At 32.1% G+C, this 20,032-nt stretch overlaps 1 protein-coding gene across 1 annotated transcript in view; it reads left to right on the forward strand.

The window, feature by feature from the left end:
* LOC130448639 (uncharacterized) overlaps window positions 1-20,032 on the forward strand; it is a 112,437-nt gene that overhangs the window by 76,389 nt on the left and 16,016 nt on the right. The window contains exons 3-4 of the mRNA XM_056786088.1: window positions 9,753-9,880; window positions 17,639-17,740. Of these exons, the coding sequence (XP_056642066.1) occupies window positions 9,767-9,880; window positions 17,639-17,740 (216 nt within the window). The 5' untranslated portion in view covers window positions 9,753-9,766. The remainder of the gene's footprint in view (window positions 1-9,752; window positions 9,881-17,638; window positions 17,741-20,032) is intronic.

Below are 20,032 nucleotides of genomic sequence, written 5' to 3' on the forward strand. Positions count from 1 at the left end.
ATTGAGCAAATCGTTGTTGAAAAAAGATTTTAACATGTGTTTATTTCGAGTACTGGGAGTCAAAAATTCTTTGGTGAATATTCGCATGCTATCTTTTTCCCAAATAAACTCAATTAAATTAAAATTAAATTTAAAATTGTAAAAGAGAATAGACTATTATTACCTGGTTACCGAATCTTGATTACATATTTTTTTACATTTATTAAACGATTATGCCCCCCCCATAAAAATGTAACCACTGCGCACCTTTCTAGATCCATGATTTTTCTAGTTTAATGATAGGGTAAACAATAACAACATACACTATCACAATAAAATCGTTCTAAATTCTTTTAAAATGTTTCCAAGAGCTTAAAAAAGTTATTAAACATAAATTGAATCACATAAACATTTGATGCGGCTAAAATCAGCAAAAAATCGCAATAGCAAGGAAAACCAAATTCTTCTCAAAGAGAACCAGAGATACAGTTGGGAAAATTGGGTAATCTTGCAATTTCTTAGCTGTCGTTGGCGTTGAAAGTGTTCGAGTAAAGTTGAAATCAGCTCGGTAAGACCTCTTTTTAGTTGGCAATGTGTGCCATTTAGCATATGCTCATAAGATCATATTCCTTGATGCTTAATTTTGTGTCATGTGCAACAATATTTCTCTCCTACTGCCTTATATTCATTCTTTCCATTTTATAAGCTAAATACATTAAGTATTCATTTCTAAGATAAAACTAGTTTCTTAGATTTGGAATTGGAATTATTGATCGATGTATGAATCTTTGTTAGCAGAGAATAATGATATAACAACATAGGGTTGAGTAGTATATTGTAACTTTATATATAAGAAGTCAACAAAGCATTATTGCCATTGGAATATACTCCAAATTTCAACCGTTTCACTGATGATTTCTGGTTAGAAATAGAGATATAACGTACAAATAATTGTATAGTTAACTTTGTTTAGAGATATCTCATGTAAAAATATTATTATTATTAGGTTCCGTGGCTTAATGTTGTGAAATTAAACAACTGCTGGTATTATTTTTAACAGTAAATGAGTTTCCTTTAGCTGAGATCTTTAATAGCTAGAACTTAAAAATTCCTAAATGATAGGAAATTATCAGAAAAATGCAAAACTCATATGACCCGAAATTAATTTCACACTTTTTAAATTGGAATTGCTGGAAATCCAATTCACACTTCAACTTTTAAATCTAACACATTCCTTTTCAAATGCAATTGGCAGTAACTATGGATAAAAGCAAAATGAGTATAGAAAAATTGATCGCTATTTTTAATGAAAATTGGAATCATAGCTTTCAGAAGTTACCGGGAAATTGTTCTACGAAATTTTATAAGCATGTAGAACAAGTATCAACTGAATATAGGTAATTTAAGATGAATGAAGACTATTGGATAACGTATAAAGTTTTTTCCATAAACTTTATAAACTATAAATATTATTGTAATGGTTTTACTTACGTAAACCTTATATTTGACAGAATAATTCATTTAAACAGAAAGAGCAAATTATTCTGCTCCTCCTCTCCTACTGCTGGAACCTCATTTAAATACAATTATGATATTCTAGAAATTTCGGTTACTGTAAATCTGTAGATTTGTCACAAATAAATAATGGTTATAGACAGTTTTTTTACGTTGGATCCCAACACATGATATCGGAGAACTTGAGGGCTTTCTGCGCATAGCGATAGGTGAAAAGATCTTCTCCTCCTGCGTTCTTGATACTACGAGGATGTTACATGGTAGTGAAAATCTCCTAGAAGAGTGAATAAATCTCCTTGTCATGGTCTCTTTCTAACGGCGCTAGTCGTATTGGTGGACTAATTTCTGTTCTGTTCATTAAGTATGGACCTTACCAGAATTGTTGTAATTTTATCAATCTTTTTCCCTCATCGGGCCCTAACCATACACCGTTCCCTTTTTCGAAACCGACTGCTGTCACTTTCGTGTCTTATCATTTTTACATTCTTTCGCTGGCAGCTTTAAAATTTTAATTAACCTATTCATGTACATTTTTCCTTCTCCTTCTCAATTGGATCACATAATCTTCTCTCACGAGGTCTTCTTCAGGTTGACACCCAAATTCTAGGTCACAACTCCAGCTCACGTTCAAACAAGATTTTCACAGTTCAGTTCACAGTGGACTCGTTGATAGCGGATCGATGAGCCATTGCAAATAGGGGCAGATACTGGCTCCAATCTTTATGATGGCTTCTTGTCATCCAACTTTTTTCAAGTTGACAATCTGGTCAAGATTGCTCTCATCACTTTCTTCTTGTAGTTTCGGACCTTGTTACATGCCGAAGTCTTCGTATTTGCTTCTTATTTTAGAACAGCGTTGAGACATCTACCAAAGTTTTTGGATAAGCTAAACGAAGCGTCCTTTCTCTATCCTGGTCACGTAGGCCCTCAATAAAGACCAAACATTCTATCATGTTCTCCGGTGCTGAAGGATAAGTAAATTGGACAAGTCGGGTAATATCTACTTTATACTCTTTCGTCCCGCTTCTGCCTAAGGTTTTTCAGCAGTACAATAGTTAAGCTTCTCCTTATTAGCCAATTATTCACTCTAGCGGTTGGCTCAAACTATTTAACGTAATTGATCTACAACATCTTATCGTTGTATGATAAAATATCGGCAGGAATATCGTTCTTCATAATCGAAAAATTCTCATCCATATTAGCAGAAATATCATTTTCCATAATAGGAATCTTATCGTTTTCATTAAAGGATATGTTGTTCATCATAGTCAAAATACCATCATTAATGATTAAAATATCAGTCTTTGTACTAGAATTCTTCTTATCTATTTTAATAGAAGTCTACAACATTTGAAAAGTGTCTGTATCAAAGTTGCCACTTACTAATTCTACATCGAGTTTTTCTACCAATTTACATGTCACCGGACAATTCCACCTCGCGATTTTCCAATTCTGCTTTTAGTTTGATCACTTTCAGGTCACCTAGTCTTCCTCAATTGTATTTTTACTCAGGCAACTTCGTTTTTTTAAATTGTTGCTACCACGGTGACTTTTCCAGCATTTTCAGCATACACAACGCAACTTTATTTTTTCGGAATTCCAATAAGCTCATATAATTTGTATGAGAGACATAATTAATACAAAAATATTATGTCTAATATGCATGATGTAGTAATATAACTAATATGTTTTTCAGTTGTTGAGGTGAAGTACTATGAATCAAAATTTTGTCCAATGAAATTACTGTTAATCACTTGAAGGCTAGAAACCAGAACAAAAACTACAATAATATGCAATACACTAAACACATATATGATTTGCTTTGCATATATCGATGTGAAGTGGTAGGGCAAGTTGTCATATAATTTTTTTCACAAGTATTCAGCAGCACAGTTGAATTAATATGTTGCAAAAATGCAGCCCAATATATTTTTTCTCATATCAATGATTTTTTTCAGGATGCCTATCTATTCCAGTTATTTTTGTTGTCATTGTTCCCAAATTTCAGTTAAAATCTCATCAATGGTAGTAGTTTGATGCAATTAAATGTGTATCGTCTACTATTCAAAACTAAAGGTATCACTATTCATTACAACTAACTCAATGAACCTTCATCCTAAAAATGATCTGAATAGAGCTAGTGCTCTCGAGGGTCACACTTATAGGTTATTTCATCAAGCATATCAGAACACACCACTTTAATTTAAAACGTGGTACATTGTATAAATTTGCGGTCATAAAGTATTCACTACAAACCCGCGATTTTTATTAACGTTGCAAACGTGCAATTTTATAGTAAATTTGAAAGCTCTGAAGTCTGTTCCAAAATAATAATGTACTTCTCTCTGAATGCGATAAGCAGTTTTTCCACAAAAATCAATCACTACTAAAATCCACTTAAACATGTTGTGGGAAAGGCAGAACATAGATGGAAATAAATTAAAATTGAATCTAGAATAATATCCAGTGCTAGGATCAATATAAATTTGTTTTCTGATTTCTCAATTATTACAAAAATATATACACACATATATCTACTCCACATGCACGCATACAAATAAGGGCGAGCGCACAATCTTTATAAATTTCAAAGTAATAAAATATCGAAGTTAACCAAATAAACTAGAGAGAGTAATTATGTTCTAAAATGATAAAAACGGGTACTGAACAGTTTAAAAGTACAATAAACGTTTTCATTGATCAGAATAGTAAAGCACCAAAACGTAAATTTCAAATTTTTTATTGCGACAAACGTTTATTCACGCATTCATCTTAATCTACCATTTGCAAAAAATAAATTCTTTGTAGAAATATTTTCGAAAATACTGATTAAGTATATTTTCCATATTGATAAAATTTGATATGTGGACTGTATTTATGTTTGTTGCTTTCATTGATGTTATTATTAATGGTTGATTTAGTTATGAGTAGAACTGAGCGAATGTGTTAACTTCACGTTTTATTTCACTTCTGTACATTTCGAGACTTCTCCTTTGTAACTACTATACAATCTTTATAGTACAAATGTCTCCATTCCCAATAAGCAGTAAGCAAATATTTGTCACTAAACTTTTAATAACTCCACTGGGAATCTTTACACTCAAAACCTTAATGTTTCCGTCGCCACTGAGATGTAATTGCACTGTTCTTCCCATTGGTCAGCTGAGAGGTGGAGTATTGTCATTTTTTATCACTACCATAGCTCCTACTTCCATTTTCGCAAGAGAGATGAACCTCCATTTTGTTCTGGCTTTTAGCACAGACGGACAGATATATTGCTTTCCAGCGATTCCAAAAATGTTGGATTATCTGTTGAATTCGTGGATAATGACACAGTCTTCTTGGTCGTATTTGAGTCATGTGTTGAGGTATGTGGTTCAGAAAGTCTCCAATTAGGAAATAGCTTTGTCTGAGGGAGGATAAATCATTTAGACGATCGGATATGGGAGTAAGAGGTCTAGAATTTAGGATGGCTCCGATTTGCACAAATATACTATTTAAATCTTTAACTGTAAGATGCGCGTTGCCAAAGATTCTTTTCATCTCATATTTTGGAATCTTGACAGCTGCCTCCCAACTACCTTCAAAATGATGAGAGTTGGCGGGTATGAATAATGTCTACCTAAAATATTTGGTACTCATACTTCCACACAGTTCGAAGTGTACTGTTCGAGCTGCTAAGCAAATAAGTATACATAAATTTCATATTTTACTATTTTCCTATTACGAGTTATTCCGTCCTTTATATAGAACGGTCCGGCAAATTCTACTTCTGTATTAAGAAATGATCTAACTGCTTGATGCCGCTCTATGGGTCTGGCATCTGGCCTTAAACACGCAATTGCGAAGGATATGTTTGATGGTACTCCTTTTTTTGAAAGACGAAATGAGTGTCTGACGAAAGGGGAGTGTAGAATGAGGACCAGTATGGAAATTTTCAATATGCACGTGAACGACAATGAGACGAGTTAAGGGATGCTTTTTTGAAATAATAATAGGATCTTTTATCTATACCGACCTGCGCCTTTGATAACTGACCGCCCACTCTAATTATTCCCCTCTCATCTCTGAACAGGTTTAGTAACTTTGCTATTCCTAGAAGTTTGTTTAACGTCTTTAAGCCAATATAGTTCTTCCGGGAATACTTTGAGCTACTCTAATTAGAATCATGCATGGAGTGATTTAATTCGTCAACCAAAAGACTTGCAGACATCGTATTATTTTTACAATTGCTTATAAATCTGAACAAATAAGCTACTACGCGTTGCAATTTCAATAGTAGGGAAAATTTTATAATGAACAATTTCTGTATGTGATAAAGTGAAACTTTTGCTACGGATATTAGTTCCTCTCATTTAACGATACCTTTTGGATATGAATCAGCAGTTTGACTTCGCCAAATTGGACCTGACCACCATAATGCCGAGGTTATTAACTTTTGGGGAGTAATACCGCTAGAACTTATATCAGCGGGATTGTCCTCTGGCCTGGTGTGACGACACGGATGATTTGAAGTCAATTGTTGATATTTTTGCAACGTGGTTACATACAAAGGTTTTCCAGTTATTGGAGAGTCACACTAGTGATAAATATCAGAAATATTTATTTTGAGTGAGTAAAAGTGCTCCCGACTTCGCATAAATAAGTGAGATATGTCCTTGAAAATTACATGATCTAACATATACGTAAGCACCGTAAGCAACTTACTAGCATTACTGAATCCATGAAGCTGAACGTGCTGCACATCAAACTCACTGGGTGGTAATGAATAAGGTATTTCTGCCACGTGATATAGGTTAACGTTGATTCTTCAAATACTGTTGTAGCAGAATTTTGCCCTAATGACTATTGGCTCAACTATTCAGAGTGAATCAAAAATTACTTGTATAGTGTCTGAATTTGTACTCCATAACAAACTCAATGTTTTTATACATGACCCATTTGAAATAATATACTGAGATGTGTTTTTAAAATTTTGTTCCGAGACAATTAGTTTCTTGTGACAATTCGAATTCCACTTCCGCATGACAAATTTGCCTCCTTTGAGAATTTCACTGATTTTTTTTTTAATTTTGAGTTCCATTTTAAATATTTCTACTTGCTTCAGGATATGTAAGAGTTTTCATGAGCTAATTGAATTGATGCAAGCATCGAATTGCTAAAAATGAAGCTGAAAAAACTCCGTATGTAACGGTATTAGGACAATAGTGAGCTAAAGGTTCTTCCGAGTCATCAAGCTATAATATCCTTTGCAAATCGCATCAATCTTATTACAAATTATTATAAAATTGTTTTTTCTAGAACGTGGCAAAATTGAAAATAAGTCATCTTGAAGGATTGGCGTTTAATGAAACATAACTCGCGGTCTTCGCAGAGGTGTCAAAAAATATCAACAACTTAGTGATTCTAGTTGACTCTTTCAGAACGTAATGGTGCGGAAGATAAAATTAACCGGTTTAATTTGTTATTGACCTCTGTCATGTGACTTAAATACCGATGTTCGTGATGTTTACAAATATATTTCAACACATTCCTTCTTCCATTAAAGATTGACGTTCAACGTGGCATTTCTCTATAGTCCAAAATCTTTACATTTGGTCATAAAATGCGCTTTGTGATTCGAGCTGGTAACTCCCGTTATTTGAAGCTGGCTTTTCGTCTGTAATTTTTTCAATTATCAGAAATGAAGGGAAGATATATGCCTGTGACTGTTATATTAATTTGCGCCCGTTCGAGCCTAGCTTAGTATACAGCATACATACTACTACTGATGAAGTTAGATTGTGAACCCGAGTCCAATAAAGTTAAGTATGAAATTTGCTCACCCTTATTGTTTGAAATGTTGAATAATGCGGTGAATAAAAGAAATTGTGAATTTTGATTACCAAACAGATTCTTTTTACTTTAGATTTACACATCCTCTTGATCTACATTCATTAGTTTGATGTCCCGATCGTAGAAAATTTGTACAAAGTTTCAATTTTTTAATTTCAGTTAAACGCGATGAAATAGGAAGCTTCAATAATTTATGACAGGAAAACACGTACGACCCTTTTCAAAATGCATATCACGTATTATAATACGAATTTGTTAGAGCAAATGATCGCGTATAACCCCTTTTTTGTATGATTTCGTTTTGAATTTCTTTAACATTATGAGAGTGATACGTTCCTAATGAATGAATTAATTTCGGTTGTTTTCTAACTTCGTTTAGTATTTTTCCCAATGTCGTTTCGTGATCGTATCAAGTTTCGTGGATATTTGAGAAAGGTTGGATTTTCCATGCAAAGCTTCTTTCAAATAAAATTTTTGTCCACAAGTGCATTAAAAGTATCTATATCGTACATTGTAATGCCACTGGCAGGTAACGTCGGTGTATCTGGTTGTCTGAACTTTGAGTTGATATGACTTCCGTATCTCGCGAAATACAGCTGAAATATGAATTCTCAAATTCACAACGATAATTCTAATGCGCGATAGCTTCACTCATCAATTCTATCTCGAATTACTGCCAACTTACCTTATTTAGTCGAGCTTCTATTTCAACAATTGATTTTGTTGTAGCAAATTCATCAAGAAATGTCAAAGATCTAGTTATTTGACCTTTGTCCCCGTTTGACTATGAGATCATTGAGTTCGGTCATTATAAAAAAATTATTGGAAATAAATATAAACTGAAAATATGCGTCAAAAAAAGAGAAAAAAATACTTTATACCTATATCTGTATTAACTTCAACAAAAAGCGAAATGGTAATAATGGAGTGGAGACTTCTGGATTAATTCTGAGATTGCGAATACCTCTGATTTTGCTTTACGATGATTTCTGTTGTGTTATTGGCTCACAGTGACCCTAAAGCCTAAAGTATGGTTGAGATATGATGAGGTTAGAAGACAGTATTTACCTATATACATATATTTGTTGCTTTGATTAATATTATCATTTATTGATTTATTTCTGAGAAAAACTGAACAACTGTGTTAACTTCACCTTTTATTTTACTTATGTACATTTCTAGACTTCTCCTTTACAACTACTACTTTTTTAATCAGATTAATATCAAAAAATGACCTAAAAAAATACAAAAAGATTCCATAGGCGGGTTTACAGCGGAGGCTGCTCAGAAGGGTGGAGATAGGGTGGTTATTCGTTCATTGGTAAGAAATGATCCGATTCCGTGGTCTCAATCTGCCTATTCCAAGCAAAGAATCACCCTTTTTTCTGGTTGATTCCAAAGCCTAAGGGTGCCTACTTTTTGGAATTTTACCGGGGAAATGTAAAGCTGAAACAAAAAATATGAAATGACCAAAATAGAAAATAAAAATAATATGCTTATAATCAAGAACACTGTTGACACTAACACACTCTCTGCGGGTTAGGTTAGGTACTGCTGGTCTTGAGCTAACCTCAGCTCAATTGCGGAACGTATATTCGGTAAAGAAGAGGGAGATTTAGAGAACAAATAACACTTAAAATGGAAGCCCCCATAGAACAACCATCAATTTGTTCGTATATTTCATTATCATATTTGGAATATGTTGTTGTAAGTGTGAGTTCTATAGCTTTTATAAATTCGTTTTGAGGTATTTCTGTATATTCTTCAATTTTGACCTATTTTTTCATCAATATATTTTCACAATGATAATAGGAATATTTGTATATAAAGAAACTACATCTAAGAAAATAAATACATATTCGTTAGGAATTTTAATACTTTTAATTTTTTCAGTGTCAATATCATATTTTGAAAAAGACTTAAACAAAAGTTGAAACGTCTTCCTTTTAAAGATTATCAAAAAAAAACAGAATTTTAAATCAGAAAAGACCTAAAATCAAGAACATTTAGATGCATATATATATATATATATATATATATATATATATATATATATATATATATATATATATATATATATATATATAGGGGATTTCTGCTATTCACCTCTGATATAATTTCGAAAATGTATTCCGCTGTTCTTTTGTGATATGATATGATTTTTTCCATTGGCTGCTCTCTATCAATAAGATAGTAAATAACAAGGACCTTTTTTCCTTCTTGGATCGATTTTAGGATCTTTAACGCATATACATGTCTTTGCGGTTTACAAGATTTATCTCTAGCTCAATTTGATTTGAAATTATGATAGATGGATCAAATCTACAATTCTACAAATCCTTAGGGTTTATTTTATTTCCTAACTTGCTATCAAAACTATTGGCACACATTTTACAAAAATCATAATTTATATGTTGTTGCAGCTATCAACAGAAAAATGCAAGCAGCTTACCACTTCATTTTTAGATGTCTTCTTATCATTTTAACAGCATCACTAATAGTCACCAGTGCTAGACATCTTGGGGATGATAATTTAGAAGAAAATAATCAGGTAAGACTGAAATTTGAAATGAAATATAGGTATACAATGTGAAACGTACCATCCTCAATATTTTGACCCTTATCGGTTCGATTCTTCAAAAAAATTACGTAACATAACTGAATCAAACATCAAATTCACTCTCACAAATATGGGTTGAAAATCAAACATATTAACCACAATACACGAGGTCAATATTATGGAAACTATCAGGATCTCTTATCATATAGGCAAGTGATTCAACGTGTTCCTTTTTTTACTCTCCATCAAGGTATCGTCTTGGATTACCTAATTATTGTTTTATATTAATGTGACTGTGAAGGACCATAAATGTCCCTTGACTCCCAGAATTCATGGTATTTATTGCATACGATAAAATATAGTACTTGAGCCAGACCATACACTGATCTGTGAATAATATAGTCAAGTGATTCCAAGTGTCCCTTGTACACTTGAGTTTCATTAACGTGTCAAATTGTTACTTCTATTTTATATTGATGTCATTTTTAACGACCATAAATATGCATTTTTTAATTAATAATAGATTTTGTGTACGATGAGATTTAGTATTTAAAGCAGCTTGTATACGGATACTAGATTCTTGAAAGTTTGAAATTCGTGGAGTACTCTAGTGGAATTATATTATTAATAGTTTGTAATAAAATATAAACCATTTTTCAAGCAGCTAATGGTAAGGAATTATGTAAAGATCTAGAATTGTAATTGTATTGTAATTAATTTAGCAAGGAACACGTTATTTTTATATTTACTGATATAAATAAATTGAACAGACCGCATATTTTCCATCCTTCTTCAATTAATTTACACTATACTTAATACACACATACCTAATTTAATATTTTGAATGCAGTAATTCATGATCACTGTTTATGTTCAGAGTTGACGCGTCGTTTTAAAATCTATATCAAGTTTAATATAGATGGTTCGTCCTTGGAAAGACTCAGAATTTTCGAAATGTTAGAAAGGGGCGTCTTCGAGACCTACACTACATTCATAATAAAACTAAGTAGAAACGTAAGTTCTTCTATTGTTGAAAATCATTTGTGATTTCAAAAAATATGATCGCCATCGTTTATTTTATAACATCATGTTATTATCACTGGCGTTATGTGACCTATAAGTTTAGCTGTATCATTCAACATTATGGATAAAAATTATATGAATCTAAAACGGGCTAAGGAGAATGACTGAGTTTATTAAAAATAGTTGTTCAGTTTAGAAGTATAGGAGAGAAGTTCCATTTAATGATTTGATGCTTCTTTCAATCTATTCTTTCTAGCTCCAAATGATGTGGTTCCTGCTAATCTTTTTGAAATAATAATTTTTATTTCAATTACTCTTTCATTGAAGTCACTACGAATACAAAGGAGTGTGGAATGAAATATCACTTATATTAGTTACTGTGTTATTATATAAACTCCTACCATTAGAACTATTGCAAAAAAAACGAATTAATAATGCTCTTTCCAGAGAATCGTTTCACTGTTTTTACAACAGAATTACCGCACCGATTTGTAATGTGATGGAATTATTTTGAAATAATTTAAATATAACGTAGGCGCCAATTTGATTTAGTTTGTTATTGGGAAAGTCAGCGAATCGCTTCAAATAAAAAAATTGGATATTAATTTATTTGAATTCAGCGTTCTGTATTACTGAACGCATTCAGCTTCATGGTTAACACATGTTTCCCTGTAAACTCAATGAATATTGTCATTTCCATAAATTCCAAAAGAAGAATTTTTAATTGAAAAATAATAAACCTTGGTTAGATAATAAGTTATATGTTGAATAAAAATTATAATGATAATATGGAACGACATCCATTGGTTTGCTCGTCAAGTGTTAAAAATACGATTTCCTTCTCTCATCTCTTTTTTGAATACATTTTTATAGATATGTTGAAGTTTCATTAGAAGAACATATGTTTAGTTTCTTGATTCTTCAAAAAAGTATCTTAGGCATGTTCCCAACCTCAAAATTTGCACCTTAAAATGGGTTTATACCAACAATATTTTGAATCGCGAATAACCCGAAAAATACGAGGAATTCGAATAAAATACTGGAGCAAAAAGCACAAAATTCTCTACAGATTGGTCTTCAAGCATTTTTTCCTAACCTCAAAAATTTTACCTTAAAATGGATTCATGTACTCAAAAACATTTTGAATTGCGGGTAACTCAAAAGCTATGAGGATTTTGACACAAACTGCCGGAACAAAAATGTGGAGCATAACAACATTCTATACAAAAAAGGCTCCAATTTTTTCTTAACGAATCGCGAATTAGTATTAGAAAAAAGTGCCGGAGCCAAAACTGTATAGCACAAAATTCTCGATAAATTGGTCCACGATGATCAATTATAACCTTTCTTTCTTGATAATACTACTACTTTCAGTAATAAAATGACTATGCTTGCCTGGAATCTGAAAATGGACCTACATTTAATTCAATAACTAGATTACCGAGCGACTTTGAATTTTTTTAAGAATTCACTAATTAGTATGCACTTGCTCATAACTGGATGTTCCTTGTGAAAACTGTACAAGGCCGCATAACATCATTTTACATCTACTAACTATCCTTACCCCTTTCAGATTCTTTCCCCTAAAATTTCGGCACTGGTTTCAGTCCAAAAAGTTTTATTCATGAGAAAGAGATGAGAAGAAAGTTTTCGTTCTCTTTCACAAATACAACTTAAAATTTTCGAATAAACTTACTCTTGAATATTTAAAGACATATTCACGGAAAAACGAGATATTTCAAGCTTTAAAAGTTAGTTCATGTGAAACCAAGAAGTAGTTCGTGTGTGCTATATACATGAAAATATTGATAATAAAACGACCGACAAATCTCTCTTTGGATTTGCTTTTTTATATGGCCGGAAAATATTCCATTGAAACTTAAAGATTTTCGAAAATTTTGTTAGCTTACCCGAATAGAAAATAGAGATCGTAACCATCATGATGCATTTTGATTTTTTGGAAACAAAGTAATTTTCCAAGAGTTACAGCAGTTTCCATATGCGCCTGGAACGTAAATTTGCTTGAATTCGCACTGGCGGGAATTCGTGAGCGAATGCTCCGTATTTTAGCGTTGAGGGATATTTTCTCAGAAATAGTGGCTCCAACGAAAAAATGACTGAAGACCTTTCTTGTAGAAAATTTTGTGCTCTACATTTTTTGTTCGAGTAGCTTTTTCCGAATTCCTCTTAGTTTTCGAGTTATTCGTATTTCAAATTTTCAAGTCCCAAAATTTCGAAAATCCGCGCCCGTAATTTTGTTAAGAGCTGCTAGACTTATTCATTACCCCAAAACCTCCCAGAATGTAGAAAATAGCCCAATTTAATTTCGGATTTAATACTATTTTACCTTTACTATGAATGGAATTATCAGAATGGATCAGATATTGTATTTGCTAATTTTATGATACAATGAATAGTGTCATCGTCATCGAAACCACATGTATCAAAAACATGACCGCCGTCTGTGATTGTGTGCCGAAGTAATTGATTTTAACTCGCTCACAACAACTCGACGTTCCGCATTTCACAATTTGACTTATATTTTCATTGCATACATACATAATATTCTTAGTTGAAATACTTCTATCATATTTATCTCTCGTTGTCTTTATCCTGTATAGTACGCCCTGTGGGTCATATTCTTTCTCTGCTATTAGTTCTCCTTCATTCACACAACATAATACTTAAGGATCGATCTCCAACTTATGTTAATGATTTTGAGACTTTCTATGAATCTGTCCATTAAAATATTGAATAGTGTAGAGCTAAGGTCAATCTAATCAGCGCACAGCGCCTTGTCTTCTCTATAGCGCTTTACAAATCGGAAAAGATAATATGATTGGAGCCGATTAATCAAATTAAAATGCGTTAGAGATTTCAGAAATATCGTTGATACATGTTTGCCATTGAAGCTAACTCTACATTTTTGGTTCCCAAACTTTTTCGTTTCATAAACTAGTTCCAAAATATTGCTAGATTAAATCTATCTATGTAAACTTGCGTTGTGGCTGATTTCCAACAAAGAATGCTGAAAAAAAAATTGGAATTGATTGATCGAAAAAGGGGCATCATCCAGCTTTACTTTCTTAAAAACCAGAATGACTCACAGCACAAGAACCAATAAATTCTCTCAAAAGTTGATTAAAAAAATATATATAAATAAATTATCACACTATTATTTATAATTGCAGTTAAATAATCAAAAATTAAATTTTATAACGTAATGTAACTTCTATAATGGTGATTACTTGGATATACTTGATGGATTGACAGCAAATGATTCTGGCTTACATTTGGTAAGGAATTTCCGCGAATCTCTCCGCTCTTCGATATTCAATTTGCTTTTTTTTCGTAAGTTTGTACCGATACTAAAACTTTTTTTAGCACTGAAGTTAGGGAAATTAGTGTATTGATCACTAAGATAAGCTTTCGACGATTGGGATAAAGTCTTCTCTACATTTTTTTGCATATATAACTTGTTTTGTAAAATTTTTTTACGGAGTGCATAGAAGTGATTTTATAGAATAAAAATTTAATCAAAAACATCTTAGGTTTTGCGAACTATATTCTATGTGGGTAGCAGAACTTTTGTAGAAATTAAATCCAGTAGTAAAATAAAAATGATAAAAAATAAAAATGGAAAACTTAAATGTTCTTAACAAATAGAAATCAATGGCAGTGACAGATTTACGGATTGGCCGCCTGCAGGTTATTTATCTTTTGGTGCTTCTACTGACCTCTGAAATTTGATACCATAGTTCACAGTTATTCAAATTATATTTTTTTCACAGCAAATAATTCAAATAATTGTTGAAAGACATTAATTTAAGCAAAGTTGTCCTACTTTTAAAGTAAATTACGATATGGTTTAAAACTATTTAACACGTAAATAATAATAAATCTGACATAAGTAAAATTTAACAAAATCATGATTATATTGTTGTATAAAAAATTTTCATTAGATTTCACTATGCATAAAAGGACTAGAGCATTAAACATTTCTTTATTAAAATCAAAGGTGAATAGGTCTTTACTATTTAAAAAAAAAGCTTCTCTCACCTGAATAACTACTGATGTACACAGAACAAAACGAAGAAGTAAAAGTTGGTAGCTTTGAAAGTGTACGCGTTCCTGAACTAATTCCGATTCTAAATCATTGGTGTACAAATCTTCCAAGATACCACCTTTTCTGTTATAACCGATGGTAAAAACTCAATCAATTATATAAGAAATGAAAATTTCTAGCTGAATATGCTATAGATCTATTTGTTAACTCGAATTTTAGACAATGAGATACGTATTAACTTTGAAGTAATCACCAGCAGCCATCCCAGATCATGTTCAAGTGCTCCTCATTTTTTTTTTGTATTTTTTCATTTCTCTATTCTATCGCCTTTTCTTCAAAATACTTAAAATCCTCTTGTTTGCCTCATCAAAATTCTTTTCAGTCTATTCAGCCTGTTGGTAAATGTCCCACTGATCAGTGCCATGAAGATCTGCTTGAAAAATGGAACAAGAAATTGAAACTTACAGAGTTGATATGAACTATCTCTCTGTCTCATCAAAATTTCAAATGTCGTCTAGGCTTATATATGATCGTTTGTAAGCTTTTTTCAAGTTAACAAAAAGCTCACTTACATTTTTCTTATTATAGATAGGCTGGTAGTTTGAAGTGATCTTATTGATAATGAGGGATGCCGTATTAAAACATTACCGAGCCAATCTTCGCCATCCATTATTTTTGTATACCAAGACTCATGCATAGTTTTATTTTCATTTTTTGTATTCTCGAATTTAAACTTGCGTGTCTCATATGATGTTAATCCATAATAAGTATTAGCCACCGTCTTTAAATAAGCTTCCGTTTTATTTTCTTTGTCATCGCTAAATATCTGCCTATTTTTTATGCACCCCGTTGTATCCAGGGTAAAATCAGCTTTACTAAGGTTCTTATTACTCTAGCTTCTAGCTTCTATTTAAGTTTAGTTACATAACTATGCAACGTTTTCTATGGAATTTGGAATTTCTTTGATGTGGCGTTTGTGCTATTATTATCAAAGATTACTGATGGCAAACACTTTCTAGGATATCTTTTGGTACATAACCCCTTTTAGATTTTCTAATGTACATCCCTATTTTCTGTAAAAATATAGCTGTCATTTAGAGTGTGATAGAAAACCATAATAGTGTTGAGTCCTCAATCCAGCGTCGGATTTAGGAGGTGTCTAAGGGAGGCTGAAGCCCCAGGCCCTACAAATATCGAAATTTTTTCGAATGTATATATAGCCTACAGATTGCTCGTGACGATACCTACAGTGAAGCAGAAAGATAATTCACAGTTTTAAAGAGAATAAAAATCGAGAAAGAATTTTTGTAAATAAAAATATCATATAGTTTATGAAATAAGATAAATAATTTATATTTAAATTAAAACTAATATTTTCGATTTATTTATTCATTTAAGTGGGCCCCAACCCCAGACTCAACTACTTCTTAATTCAACGCTGCCTCAACCCACAACACCATTCAAAATTACATACTAGGAAGGATAATAATATCAAGAATGATAAAGTATTACACTCATTCAAAAGAAGCTAATTAGTCTACCTACCACGATTAAATTTCATCAATCCCTTAAGTCACTTTAAATTCCACCTGCTCATCATATGCAAACCCTGTCACAGCATTACTACAAATGTACGAAAGAGAAAAATTACTTACCGAAACCAAAAATACAATATGCGATGCCACTCACGAATGCCGCGCGACTGCAGCTGCTTATTTCGCATTTAGAGAGGGAGAGGGAGATTCGTTGGTTAAAGTTTGGTAGGATAAGGAGGATTTTCGTAAGGAGGAGAGTTTGTTGGAGTAGGCCCTAATATAGGAGTAGCTCCTCTGCAGGGGCAGGGGTTGTTGCGTTGGGTTGTGTTTGTCTAAGGGAGAAAGAAGAAAACGAAAATATAAAGCTTGTAAGCCAAAACGGCTCTTCTCGATTTGAGTTTATTTTATTTTTTTTTGTTCTTTTGAAAATTTTGTGTTTTTTTGTTTATTTCAAATTTAAAAAGGGAGGGGTGGTTCACCAGGTTGCAGGAAAACCGCAGAAAACCTGCAGCTCCTACTTTCGCAGTTAGCGAGGAGGCATCATGCTTGTGATTTGTTGATGAGAAACAAGTGAGGGTGGCGAGTTATTGCTGCTTAATCTACTTACCCCTATAGTCAACCCTCTCCCATATCCCCTACTCTTTCTTTATACACTCTTCTTATATTGCCATTAACATTGGAATCTTTACGGAACATATTTGTTCATATATCATATATCAAACTCTGCACAATATAAATAGTAACAAAACTCAGTAGATTACAAAACTCTGCATCAGATTTGTCAAAATAATTTAACTTTTGTTTATGATACAATACAGTGTTGGAATAGATAGTTTTGGAACTAGCAAAATATAGTTTGTTATGTTGTTATGCCAAAGAAAAGTTATTTGGGTGAATGGAAACTTCAAATAAAAGTTATGTTTAAGAGTCCTGATAACATAATTGGCTATTTCCAATAAGCGTTTTCAGAGAAGTGGTAAACACCTAACAAGCTAACATTCAAATATAGATCATAATGTTACAGGATCTGATAATAATAAATGAATTGAAGCAATTAGATCAAATTGAATATAAATAATTATATTACTTCTATGACAAGGTAATCATTGAATATTTTCATTACAGTTTGCTGATGTGGAATCCAACCAATTAGGATCGGGCTTAAAACCCTGGCAGATGGAGCTTCTCGCACAAAAATTGGCTATGGCGGAGTTAAACAACAATCAAGTAGGTTTTCAGAGAGATTACAGAAGTGATGTCAAACGTCGTTTTAAAGCCTGCTACTTCAACCCTGTTAGCTGCTTCAGAAAATAAATTTCTTCATTTAATTATGAAAAAAATTTTAACAATGTAGAAGGAATTTGGGTACAGAAGCTTATATGTAACTGAAGGGTTCTATTAAATAATAAATAATAAGTTATCAATGTTTGATATGGATTGTAAAAATAGGTGAGGATATTTAGAAGCCTCATCTCAGAAATTCACTATATTTATATATATATTCACTATATAGGATTTATATATACTTTCTAACGTTATCGAGGTCGACTGTTGTGCAAAACTACATCCCACATCTATATTTTGTAACCGTTTTGATTTATAAACAGAGTTTTTCCTAATTTATTGGAAGTAGTGAGAGTTATGAAAGCCCGAGAGTGAATTTTGCCCGTATGACAATATATCTACACCGTATGGTGCGGATATTAAGTCTTACCTCCCCCTAGGAATCTCCGTTATTTTATACAAAGATAAAAATCGTCGAACTTGTCAATTTTTATTTGAATCAAAATGTTTATAGCATTCAAAGAATTTTCACCTCTTTTAGCCCCTTGCTGCTGCGCGTTCAGATTTTTTAAATAGCAATGGAGAAGGGCGTGCCACACACACGTTATAAAGGTTTTGAAAAGCAGAACTAAAAAAAACATAATTTTCCAAATTTGGATAAAATAAGTAATGGAAATTATCAAGAAATCATATCATATTAATTCTTTGGTTAGGTTAGATTCTTAAAGGTATTGGACACATTATCCTAAAGAAAACTTAATCTATTACCGGAGATGCTCGAATTGTTCTCCATATTCTTCCTGGTAAAAGTAGATCCTTTCTTTCGTTACCTTCCTAACCTTTTGTAGTGCCTAAATATCCATCCTATAACATTGTTCCATTATTATTTGATGGACTTTAGCAAGTGTCTCAAATGGCTCCCATACACTTTTTATTTAAGATCCCATAGGTAAAAATATAGTGAAGTCACATCTGGTAATCTTGATGGCCATTCAATGAATCCACGATGCCAAATCCATCTTCATAAATACAAATTATTTCGTATTTCCAATACGAGCTGCGCAATAAGATCCATCCATCCATAAGCTCCATCCTGTTGAAAAATATCTATTTTCTAACTACATTGTCAAATGCAGGAACTATTTGTATATATAATAGGTTAATATAGGTCCTAACAGTCGAATATTTCCGTCAGACCAATATCTAACGGTTTTTAGTTGTACATTATCATTTAAATAGAATGTAGCTTTATCGGAAAACAAATATGTCTCAAGTAATTTGGATCTTGTGAAATATCATTATCCATAGTTTCAGAACATTTTTTTCTTTTTTACAATGCTTAGAACGGTTCTTCCACTTCGTGTTCGCTACTTGAATTGGATGGATTTACTACAAATTAAGTGTTAATTTGACGTTGTTATAATCAATTATTGATTAATGCTTGGTTTTTGAAATATATCGGTATGTTCTAAAAATACAAAAGTAAAAAATAAATATTTGAGATCAAAGCAAAGTGTGATACATTTTTAAGTTCTGCTTTTCAAATCGTTTCCAATGAAGTATAGCACGGGCCCCCATGCTATTTGGGAATTCTTAGGGGTAGCTTTGAAGGGTAGGGGATAAAAAGGGGTGACAATTTTTCATATATTATCTTCAAAATAACGGATATTTCTAAAGGGGTAAGACTCAATATCCGCACTGTATTAAACTTATTCTACATATACTATATCTTATAGTTGTAAACACAATATTATTTTTATTAAGTTTTTAATTTTAATGGAAATGGAATCTCAGAATGGAAAAAGTTTATTAAAGTGAACAATACAACTGAAAGAAATCACTTGTTCTAATTCTATCCACAAATAAGAATTGAGAGGTGAAATCAAAACAAAAATTTTCTTTAATTTATCTCATTATTAATTCAAAATCATATAACCACCAAATGAAGAGTTGTCAAGGGAGAAGCGATTTATAAGTAACAACGATTTCTTGTACATACAAAACAACTTCTCCATTTACTATCAAAATACTATTATAAATAACTCATTTTATGAGCAATCTTCTTTCCAGATTCACGCGAATTTTTTTTTCCGTTTTTATTTTTATCTTCCTGTTTTGAAGATCTAAATTTATTTTGCCTATCTTTGTACAAATTCTCAATCTTTTCTATACAATTGAATAGAAATTGTCAATGATTTTCCTGATTATCTGTATATTTTTGGTAATCAACAAAAT

Source organism: Diorhabda sublineata, chromosome 9 (genome assembly GCF_026230105.1).
Source record: "Diorhabda sublineata isolate icDioSubl1.1 chromosome 9, icDioSubl1.1, whole genome shotgun sequence".
Classification (NCBI taxonomy): domain Eukaryota; kingdom Metazoa; phylum Arthropoda; class Insecta; order Coleoptera; family Chrysomelidae; genus Diorhabda; species Diorhabda sublineata.